Source organism: Schistocerca americana, chromosome 8 (genome assembly GCF_021461395.2).
Source record: "Schistocerca americana isolate TAMUIC-IGC-003095 chromosome 8, iqSchAmer2.1, whole genome shotgun sequence".
Taxonomy (NCBI): domain Eukaryota; kingdom Metazoa; phylum Arthropoda; class Insecta; order Orthoptera; family Acrididae; genus Schistocerca; species Schistocerca americana.
Window position 1 is genome coordinate 188,473,347 of NC_060126.1, and position 11,617 is coordinate 188,484,963.

Sequence of the window (11,617 nt, forward strand, 5' to 3'; positions counted from 1 at the left end):
GTAAAGGGGTATTCAAGAATTCTCTGACTAATCGAACTTAAGCACAGGTGTGTCAACAAGGCTGTTGATCAGCTGTACCAATCTTATATTTGTTTATTTCTTGTTTTCAGAATTCGAAACCTATGCCTCAGTTATTGCTGTGTTCTGTTTCAGTGGTGTGTGTTCTATTTTAGAAATGCAGAGAATAAAGAAATTTAGCACCAAATAGAGATTTCAAGACCAGTTCAAAACACTGGTTCAACAGCTGTCTTCAAAAATTTGACAACAGGCATGCAATACACACAAGCATTCCTCTGCACGACAGACAATGAAGGTTAAATAAGGGTATCTGGTAAACAAATTTTCTTAGAAGACATCTCCAGCACCTCAGTCTCCCAGCACCTCTCACAAAATAAGAGGAAATTTGAGGCACAACACTTTCCATGATGTTATCTACAGTCAATTTTTCTATGAATTGCAGTCAGTGGTATGAAAAATTGAACCTCGGTTAAAGTGTTTTGTTTTTAACCTTTTATAAATATTGTTATTCTACAAATTTTGAGTTACCTCTGCTTTGGAGACCAGAAATATTGTACATGCATGGAGAACACTAAAAATGAAGCTCTTTCAAGGACATGTCCCCTTAACCCTAGCATTACCAACGTATTTTTTGTTACATGTAATACCAACGGGGGGTGTGGGGGGGGGGGGGCCTCAAAGGCTCATAAAGAATACCACAATTTATTTTATCATAAATCAAGTTTATTTACTTCTGATACCTCTAATAACAATTCAAAATGCTTAGACATTGTTTTTGTATACTGGATAATAAAAGATGTTATTATAATAGGAATAAAATGAACAAATCACGAGATTCAGTTTATATACTTTTTGGATTAATGTTTCAAAATAGTGTTTTCTTATAAAAACGACTTTTTTAATTCGATACACTACATGAAGCAAACAAAATTTACTGTCTCACTCTGCAACGCATTTTTCACACAACACTGTCTTCCTGCAGTGTTTCCCACAGACGTGTTTGTGGCACTGAGAGCAGGTAACAGTTGACTTTCCCAGCTTGTTGTACTTGATCTTTTTAGATGCAGCTTCTTGGCAGCATAGGTGGCACCGTCCACGTGTTCCTGGTTCTGCTGTTGAGGATGATGGTTCTACAGAGCAGCTGAGCTTCCTTTGTGTGATGCTTTCCATTGCCATTATTACTGGCTTCAGAAGTCCATACAAATTTTGTGCCCGTTTATCTACTTGAGATCTTATTAGTTCGAGACCTAAGTTAGTCATAAAAACTCTTCTGCGGTTTAGCAAATTCTTTTTCCAATTTGGAAAGTTGAGGAGGAAGAGTGAATATGCATTTATTGCTGCTATGTCAATGAGTGTGTAGAAGAGGGACAAAGGCCATCTTCTTGTTCCTCTCTTTGTGCTGTAGTGTCTTGCCATCTGGTCTATGGTGTCCACGCCTCCCTTTGTAGAATTATAAAAAAGATTTATGTTAGTCTTTTTTGAGTCTTCATTCAACACCCCTTCTGAGTGATAAGTTGAAAGCATCAACAGCAGTCGTTTTGGCTTCTCGCGGACTAGTGTTGATGCAAGAGTAACTGGTGGCCTCTGTGTCTGAGGGTCAGTATAAGCAAAGATGGAAGAGTGTAAACTGCGGCCAGTTGTAGTCTTCAGCTCTTAGGTATGTGTCGTCTGTTATACTGTAGGGTGCCAACAAGTGTGAGGTGAAAATAATTCCATAGAGTCTCAGCAAGCTCCACTGAAGTATAATACCGATCTGTGGTAACATTACGGCCTGATTTTTCAATAGGTTTTATTAGTCTCTTTACAATTTCCATCGGTCCATTTGAATGCTGTGTATTTCCTGACTTGCCTGTATAGATGTCCATGCTGATCACATATCTAGTCTCAGAATCAGACAGCATTCGAATTAGAATGCCGTATTTTCCAGGTTTTTCTTTTAGAAACACCTTGAATGGACAGTGACCACGGAACAAAGACAACATCTCATCCACTGTTGTATGTAGACCAGGAATGAAATACAATGGAAGTGAAGAATTGAAGCTTTCAAAAATTTCCCTCATTGGAGCAAACTTGTCAGTCTGGCGACGAATTTCTCTTGTGTTCTTATCATCAAACCTCAATATTTTAGTCAATTCGAAAAATCGGGTCCGACTCATTGATCCATAGTACACTTGTCGGCCCTGAAGCAAAGACCATAAATCTTGGACAGGTATCTTATTGTCATGATTTGAACCCATGATTAGCAAGAGTCCTATATAACAAAATAACTCATCTTCATCTGTGTGCTGAATACCTAGTCGAGAAGCCTCTTCATTTGAGTGTAGTTTTATTAGATTCATAATTTGAGGTGTAAAAAAGAGCTCTATAGCCTCTTTCGGAGACGCAATTCTTCCTTGTTGTCCTAGCCCCATTCTTTCTCGCACTATATTTTGTACAGAACGCCGATATTGTCGAGATGGCTTCGTAATATACTCTCGTCCACTTTTTGCAATGAATTTATCACATTCCGTATCATTATCATCTGGTGGATTGGCTTCAACCTCATCTTCATTCTCAGACGATGAATCAGTTCTAATTTCTTCCACATCATCATCCACTTCACTTTCCTCTAAATCTGATTCGTTCAAAACTACTTCTAGCACTCTTTCAATGGAACTATCACGTAAACGATGTCTAGTCGTGTTGCTGGTTCAACAGCAGCAGAAACACTGAAAATAACAATGGTCCGCTTCATAATAATATGTCTGAAGGCAACAATGCCAAAATTCGTTTCATGGTAAGAATTTGAAACGAGAGACTCAACCTCGTAAATCTTTCCTTGCTATTACCAACGGGTGGGCTTCTAAGGCCCACAGAGAATTAAATCAAGTAAATGAATTTTAATTACATTTTTATTCCAAAATTCTGTAATGACTCAATAGTACATTCAATAACGAACAATTACCTTTGCTTTCAAGTTCATATATCAAAGGGTGTGGATACAACATAGAAAAACTGAGTCAGTGGGCCTACGAGGCCCCCCCCCGTTGGTAATGCTAGGGTTAAACTTTGGAACTTCAGCCTCCTTTTGCTGTCTTCTACTGCTATACATGACTGGTTGATGAGTGACTGGACTCACTCAGATCCCAGACCCACATTATGATTTCATGTAGGAGCAAAATTTTCTCAGCAAGCTCTTTTGTTAAGGAATGATTATTGAAGTTTAATGCTCAATACATCTGTCTCCTTGTAGACTCATGAATTTCTACTAACTTTTGTCAGTCGACAATTGCTGGTTTTGCTGGGGAGTGTGCAACAATCTGCTTCTTCCGCTTTTTCTAAGTTCATAATGAAGTCATGGAGGGGTCTCTTCTGTCCTTAATCCATTCACTCTGCACATACTTATCCATGGCATGATTTACATTCAGTTTAAACTTTGCCCATGTTTTCTCTATGTCCATCATAACAGATTTAAACATCCATTCATTAACTATGCAGAGTGCTGACACTGGTCTGCTACAAGAAGTCATGAAGTTCGCCTTGAAAAAAAAGCACATATATGTTTCCTTTGGTCAGCACCAACAGTAATGCCCAGCTGCTTACAAGTCTGTTGCAACATTTAACAAACACCAATATTCCCCAGCAGCAGCAAGTGACAAAACATTTCAATCACTAAGCAAAAGGTTATTCCAGCATTAAAATATTCAAGGAGAGACCACAATACAATTCAAGTTTTAACTTAACTACCAGTATATTAATTGATGAAGCAATGACAAAACATCTTACTTCAACTGTCTGTATTGTGGTACAGCATCACAACGCATTGTTTGCAACAGTACAGTCACCAAGATGTACTCAAAATGTTGTAATGCATCCTATTTAAAGTGCTACGTACCTGACACTGCAGATTGGCAAATCAAATAGCCACTGCATTACCAGAAACCAGAATGGATACATACCTTAAGTTCATTCAGAAGTTGCCACTTACCTAAATGTATTGGTTATCAAACTGATCATAACTATAAGACAAAATATAGCACTGCCCGAAATTTTATGACAGTTGTGTGTCTCCTTTTGTTATTGCAGTGCTGATAGATCAACCTGTACTGAAGCCCAATGTCTAGGTGCACACCAAGGTGAAATTTGGATGATGGTTGACGCAAGAGAATATAAAAATGGGAGACTGGGCAGTCAGATTTCTTTGTTGTGTAGCTTGAGGTCTGTTACTTGCAACACTTTCTCCATATATTATATACCCTTCCAACAACTATCTGCTTCAATTCAGCCATTACTACTTTCAACAAGAATCCACAGCCACTAACATTCATTTCTTATCCAATGCATAATGAGAACAGAGAAAATACTAAAACACTTTTCCATAATAATTTACAAATCTTTGGTAGAATTATGTAGGTAAATACATATATATATATCTCTCTCTCTCTCTCTCTCTCTCACACACACCCACACACACACACACACACACAATTTTAACTCAAAACGTAAACCACTGCCAATTCAAGGACGCTGTCAGGAGCCAAACCAACCACTTTCTAAGCACAATATTTCAACGTTGGAGCAGCATTTGGGTGAAGGAAAGAGTGCAACAATAACTTTCACATGTCTGTAGTTTCATACCCGTTAATGACGATTTCTTAAACTACAGTACGACACTTGGGTTAGAAACGGTCTACTGGGAAAGTTTACCTAAACCAGTACAGGAAACGACCAATTTTGGCGCAAAGTTAACGGCTTTGTATAAACTTCCAAATATCTAATGAACAATTTTACTTCGTCCTGCAGAAAAGGGTGTTGTCTGCAAACGTTGAATATCAAATACCCAACTTGGCTTCAAATATTCAACGCGCACAGTTAAATTTGCGAAACAATTTGAAACGTCAGACAACGTAAGCTGAGGAAGTGTGATACTTATTTACCTTCCAATAGCCGTGCTATAATGCTGTCTATATTCAATTTATCCGTTTCAGCCATCAGAACTGGAATGCACACACAACTCAAGTAGTTCACTTGCACGAATCTTAACGGATGCTCTTGTAACGTACAGCCACGATTCTAACGTTGAACTACCATGAAAATCCTAAGATGGCGGAGAGACCAGATTGTTTCGTGACGTCAAAGCATTGATGCCACCAAGGAGGTTAGATACTGACTTCCTTCAATCCCACACCGGTACATATGGCGGTTATAACGACAAAAGGAAATAGCACAACAGATTTAAAAATTTAAATTGTTACTAATGTGTATTGTTTTTAAAGACTGAAAAAAAATTCCAGGTAAACCGAGAATTAGTGGTAGTAGTTTAGCATGGAGGTAAGGATAAGAGGAGCTGAAGATACAGATTTTTGCTGTAGGTTGCATTACAGCCGGCGCCGCCGTGTTAGATGCCCCTAATCATTTGGTGAATACTGTTTACATGTGGTTGTTTATGAGTGCTTTTTGTTCGTAATTACTGATAGCTGCACCCGACAGTTGTTTTAAATAGTAAATATTACAGTGCTTACGCTAATAACTTAGTGTTGGGAAGGTATTTTGAAACGTGTATCTAGTCTCCTATCCGTATTTGAACCAGTTCAAATGGTTCAAATGGCTCTGAGCACTATGCGACTTAACTTCTGAGGTCATCAGTCGCCTAGAACTTAGAACTAATTAAACCTAACTAACCTAAGGACATCACACACATCCATGCCCGAGGAAGGATTCGAACCTGTGACCGTAGCGGTCGCTCGGTTCCAGACTGCAGCGCCTAGAACCGCAAGGCCACTACGGCCGGCTTTGATCCAGTAATACGGCGTATTTGTCAATCGTAAACGTATGTTTATAAATTTGAAATAAGCAAGAAGAGAAATTTATAAGTGAAAAGGATGCTTTAGTAATCCATCAAAATCCTCTGTTACTGTATTTGCGTCAATAGCTGATTAAGCTAGAACTCCGAAACCTATACCCCTTTGCGTATAACGACAAAAGGAAATAGCACAACAGATTTAAAAATTTAAATTGTTACTGATGTGTATTGTTTTTAAAGACTTCTTACTCGTTACATTTTCAACTTTCGAATCATATGCACAATGTGGTTAATGTCCACAGTTAAAAAAACTTAACCATGTTTTCTTTGTTAGCCACTAACGTGTGCAATGAGGAAAGAAGTAAGCACGGTTTGCTGTTACAACTTGTGGATGTCAACAGAGTAAAAGACTTGAAATGACGAAAGAATAGAGCTGCGTGGAGGTACCATATACATCCATCCAAAACTGAGTCATTGTAGTTTACACGTCTTCTCGCTTTGAAATCTTACATACGAAGTATCATTGAGTGTGTAACCAACAATAGCGAAAACCAATAAATTCATTTTTGAAAGCATGTTCCAGTAATTGGCAATTCTATAAATGTCACTAGTGGGCAGTTCTGGTGGTACTAATGAACATTTAAACTAATATCTCCTATATTACTTGGTGCAAAGACCACATTGTGAATACAGAAATGATCCTTAGAGAGACGCAACGAAATTGAAATTTCGCTTCAAAAAGTGGTTACTAATTTTTATAGTAATGATAGCCAAGTCTCTGAAACATGTACATACTTCTTAATCAGCTGGCTCACATTCAAGCCTCAGCAGGGAGGACGTGGCCGGCTCACAGTGTGGGAAGGGAAGATGAGGGAAGGAGAAACTGGAACACGGCAGTGTGGTACAAGAAACTGTTGTCAATGAGTCTGTTCTTCGGCCTTTAATGTTAGTTCTGCGTTGATGTATGGTGGCTAAGAATGCCTTTCGTCGCAAATTTATTTCCTACGATCGTTGCATTGATGAGATGTAACCATAAAATTGGAACTTTCATTTCTTTTAACTGACGAGTCAAAGAACGCAAGCAGCTAAGTGAAAACCTGATAAGGTGCAGCATTATGAAGAACGGCTTTCCCGACAAAACTTAAAGTGACATCAAGTTGTGTTTCGCGATTATTTTATCCACATGTTAAACTTGTCGATGAATGTGAGTAATTTTGCTTTTCCTTAAAACATTAATGTATCTATGAAGGTTACAATTATGAAATTTTGCATACTTATTTCTGTAAGCCCAATATATGTTGTCTCAAGAGTAAATTCTGAAATTCTTAGTATAAGCTGAGATATGGAGCAAAGTCCAGATGAAGCTGTATATCATGATACATCAAGTTGTGTTTCGCGATTATTTTATCCACATGTTAAACTTGTCGATGAATGTGAGTAATTTTGCTTTTCCTTAAAACATTAATGTATGGTTCTACTTTCTCAGCACTGATAATTCGAAGATAAGCTTGACAGGGGGACATTCATGAAATTGACTGAAAATGTGATTTTTCAATTTATTTTTTATTTGTTGATAGAATTCATGGACAATATAATCCTAACATTATGAGGATGAAATTGCACCATATGTGCCTGGATAGCAACACTTCAATATCTACAGACTCAGATGAGTAACAACTGCTTCCAGGATACGCTTCCAGATTCTGTCCTGGATGTTGTGAAGCCCATTTACAGGTTGCTGGCCGATCCTGACTTTAAAAAAAAGCGTGTTCACAGCAAAATCCGGAAACCAAATGAATCTCTAAATTATCTCTTGTGGAAGCGATGCTCTACAACCATTCTTTCATCTGCTACAATTATCATAATCGCAACTTAAGATGAAGTTCTTGTACTTAATTATGGGAATATAGGGAGGATGAAGGTATTAGAGAAAATCGGCTTTAAGGTATGAAATTTCACTCAAGACATCGTTAGAAAAATAGATTTAAAGCTTCTCTCTACAGCTGAAAAGTTAGTTAAAGACCTGGTACAGGAAAGAAGGATGAAAACAAGAAACCAAAAGAGATACCTTGTAGCTGAAAAAGACCTTGAGCAAAAATCTGGACCTCTCTGAAGAGGTGACATTTAAGAAAGAACGTTAGGTTGAACTTTTAATTGTATTTCCTCTAAATTATGTTTCTTAAAGTTTATGTAACTTTTTTCTCAGAATCTATGAAGGTTACAATTATGAAATTTTGCATACTTATTTCTGTAAGCCCAATATATGTTGTCTCAAGAGTAAATTCTGAAATTCTTAGTATAAGCTGAGATATGGAGCAAAGTCCAGATGAAGCTGTATATCATGATTTGTTCTATATCTACAAGGTGTGTGGTAATAAAGATAGACAAATGTAATGTCAACCAATATTTTCCCCATTGCATGGGGTCACCAACAGACATATTAATACTATTAAAACACATTGGACACTTCAGGGAAATTACATGTGGAGATGAGAGGAACACATAACACTAGACCAAACATACTGAGAGAAGAAATCATATCTCAAGTGCAGCAACAGATACAGCCACTGAGAGGCCACAAATCACATTACAGCATTCGCAATAGTGTACAGTTGTATTTACCAGAAGAATTTAATATTCGAAAGTTGCACCTGTTCAGTTTAGAGAAAAATTCTCCAACTTCTGTGCATTACAAAAAATATCGAAAGATTTTTGTGACTAAATACAACATAAGTTTGGGTACCCCCATCCCTTCTGAAGTGACACATGTTTAGAGTGTGACAAATGTAGAGCTGACTGTTTTAAATTTGATTGACAGATAAACAACGAGAAATGTCAGAGGAAAGCAGGCAAGTTTTACGAGATCAAATGTTCCAAATGTTTTAAGTCTAGATAATCTGTGATTACGAAAGCAGTCTGTGTGGATAACTTCCTAGTATTTCAACCAATGAAGTATATACCTCAGGTAGCTACCATTTTATTCATTCAGTATTCTTTCATTATTCAATATTCTTTCTTTTGAAATGCAAAATCAATACCGGTAGTTCAGACTGGCATGTAAATCACCGGTTACTAGCTAACAAAATGTTATTGGCAACATTATCACTACAGATTCCCAAACAGAAAATCCAAAATTTCGCTGAGACCTCCTTCTGAAATTTGAAAACAAAATGTTGTCACTCTGCACTTCTTGTACCTCTTTTATTTAGGTACTTCTTTAGTATACTCAGTTTGTATTTTCTTTTTCTGCCCCGTTTCATCACAAGCAGCAGAAGCTCTCAAGCAAAGAAGGCGATTCATAGCAAACTTCTTATGCAATCAGGCATCGTGTAGACAAAAGAAGCTCCATGTGTACATGTGTTCCTTCCATGAATTTTGTTGCATGCCCTTTCACATCCATGCATCTGTGACTGCACACAAGGGAAGAGGCATAGTGTGGACATACCTTAATGCCGTTACTCTGAAAACTGTGACTTCTCAATCACAGGGATCTGTAACAGATCGTGATTTCCTGGTCACCCAAACTTCAGTTGAAACATATGGAGAAACAAGAGAAGAGTTCCAATGCCCCACAGAGAATTCATCTGCTAGTGTATGTTTCTTTTAACTCGATCAAACTCAGAAAGTATTCCATGTACAAAGATAGAACTGAAATAATAGTCTTCTAGAAGAGTTGCACTATGTTTTGATACTAGTTTTATTTGTGCTAGCAATTTGTTTTGGACTACATGCAGAATGTTAAAAAATTGAACTCTGGCAGCGTTACCGAATTTTCGAATTGCAGGAAATTTTTCTGTCGTTGAAGTTAGGTGAAGACATGATGCCAACAAAATGCTAAGAATATATGATATTTTCATCATTTCCAACCTGCAACTCTGTTGAAGATCCCTAACACGAAATAGTTTGAGCTGAGTGTGACACATGATGCTGTGCTTGAATGTGGAAGTCTCAATAGTTGCCCTCTTTGTTTCATTTTTGGTCAAACATTCTACTTATTTGGAAAATAACAAAGAAATTATGCCTGTCACTTGATATAAATAAACTTTTTGGTTTTATTATTTCTTATTTGTTTATTTATTTGGCCTTCACAAACTAATGGCTGCTTAGGCTACTCAAAGGTAAATAACTGATGTACAGTACAAAACATTACTTGATGATATAATATGTGAACACAGTGATACAATGTAACAAAGGGCTTTAGAAGCGAATTGTTGATTGACTTCTGGAAATACAAGAACATCAACTTATGTTTAATTTTCTGTAGTATTGTGTGCAGTATTTTCAAATTAGTGATGTACCTCACAATGCTGAAAGACTTTTGTATGAATAAATAAATAAATGTAATATGTAATCAAAACAGTAAGATGTGTAAACATTGTGATTTGTGAGACCAAACACTGTACAAATTGTGAGTTTTATGTGTGAGTGGCACCGGAATGTGATCTGGCAACTGTTAAACTAAAAAGGTAGAGCCCCGAGTAGCTATCACTTCTGGGACCAGACAGTAGTCAGAATGCTAAAATTTACTAGTCACTTACCGAGCTCCAAACGATGTAACAAATAAAAATTACGCAAAAAACTACATTTATAATCAATAGAAAGGGAAACAGCACATTTTGGACACTGAAAATAAATTTTAAAAAGTTTATATATTAAAGTTTAACCTTGCCCTTGCAGCTGCATCACATCACTTCCTTGTTCACTAATAGCTTGTAGCTGTAGCCGTTGCCTGTCGTTCCACATATTTGAGGGCAGTTGCCCTTGCAGCTGCATCACATCACTTCCTTGTTCACTAATAGCCTGTAGCTGTAGCGGTTGCCTGTCGTTCCACATATTTGAGGGCACTTTCGAACTCATTTTTTGCTGCAGAGTGGCTGGTCGTTTCGTCTTCTTCCTTTTTTTTCATCATCTAACAAGATCGATCAACTGATCATCTTCTTCATTGGTAACAGCAGCAACGCCACCTTTGTTTGCCATTCCTCTCCATCAGCATGCTGGATATAATTCTAAGAGTTTGTGAATCACTGACTAAATCTGCAGTTCAAACTCGTTAGTTGCTGGAATTTCTTGTTCTTCGTTTTGTGTAGAACAAACCTTCTTCCACGATTTTGGTAGAGTGGTTTTCTGAAGTTCTTTACAAGCTGAGCAACTGTGTAAATTGCATCTTTTATGTTGAGGCTTTTCATTGCCTCATAAGGATCACAATCCCGTTCTGCCTACTCTAAAAAGGTGCTGATGTAGTTCCCTCTATAATATCGTTTTAACCAGTCAAGAACACCCTGATCCATTGCTTGGGTTATTGAAGTCAAGTGGGATGGGGGCACAAACATAACTTTGATTTCACCTTGTTGAAGTTTAGACTCAAAGACTTGGGACATTGCCTAGTAATACAGTTGCAAGGCGTGGTAGTTTTTTCGATATCGAATATTTTTAACAGCTAGAACAAATACACCAGAAACCATTCTTTAAAGAAATTATCATTCACACAAGCACTATTTTGAGTTTTGCAATAAACAGTGAGTTATGGTATGTTTATGCTTTTGAAGTCTCTTCGTTTCTTAGATTTACCGACTACAAACATAAGTTTATGGTCACCACTGTCACACAGTCCTTCGCTAATGTCGTGCCTATGGGTGTTTCTTTCTATGAGGCAAGAATTTTTCGAGGGAGCATTTTATAGTTTAGCCCAGGTTCATCAATGTTGTATAACTGATCAATTACCAGTTTGTATTCTGACACTTTTATTACAAATTTTTAAACAAAAATCTACATCATCATAATACTCAGTAGAAAGCTTTTCACCTGAAATAATAACTT

At 37.3% G+C, this 11,617-nt stretch overlaps 1 protein-coding gene across 1 annotated transcript in view; it reads right to left on the reverse strand.

The window, feature by feature from the left end:
• LOC124546031 (serine/threonine-protein phosphatase alpha-2 isoform) overlaps positions 1-5,126 on the reverse strand; it is a 53,007-nt gene extending 47,881 nt beyond the window's left edge. Inside the window, exon 1 of the mRNA XM_047125003.1 lies at positions 4,935-5,126. Within this exon, the coding sequence (XP_046980959.1) occupies positions 4,935-4,989 (55 nt within the window). The 5' untranslated portion in view covers positions 4,990-5,126. The remainder of the gene's footprint in view (positions 1-4,934) is intronic.
• Between the last annotated feature and the right edge of the window lie 6,491 nt (positions 5,127-11,617).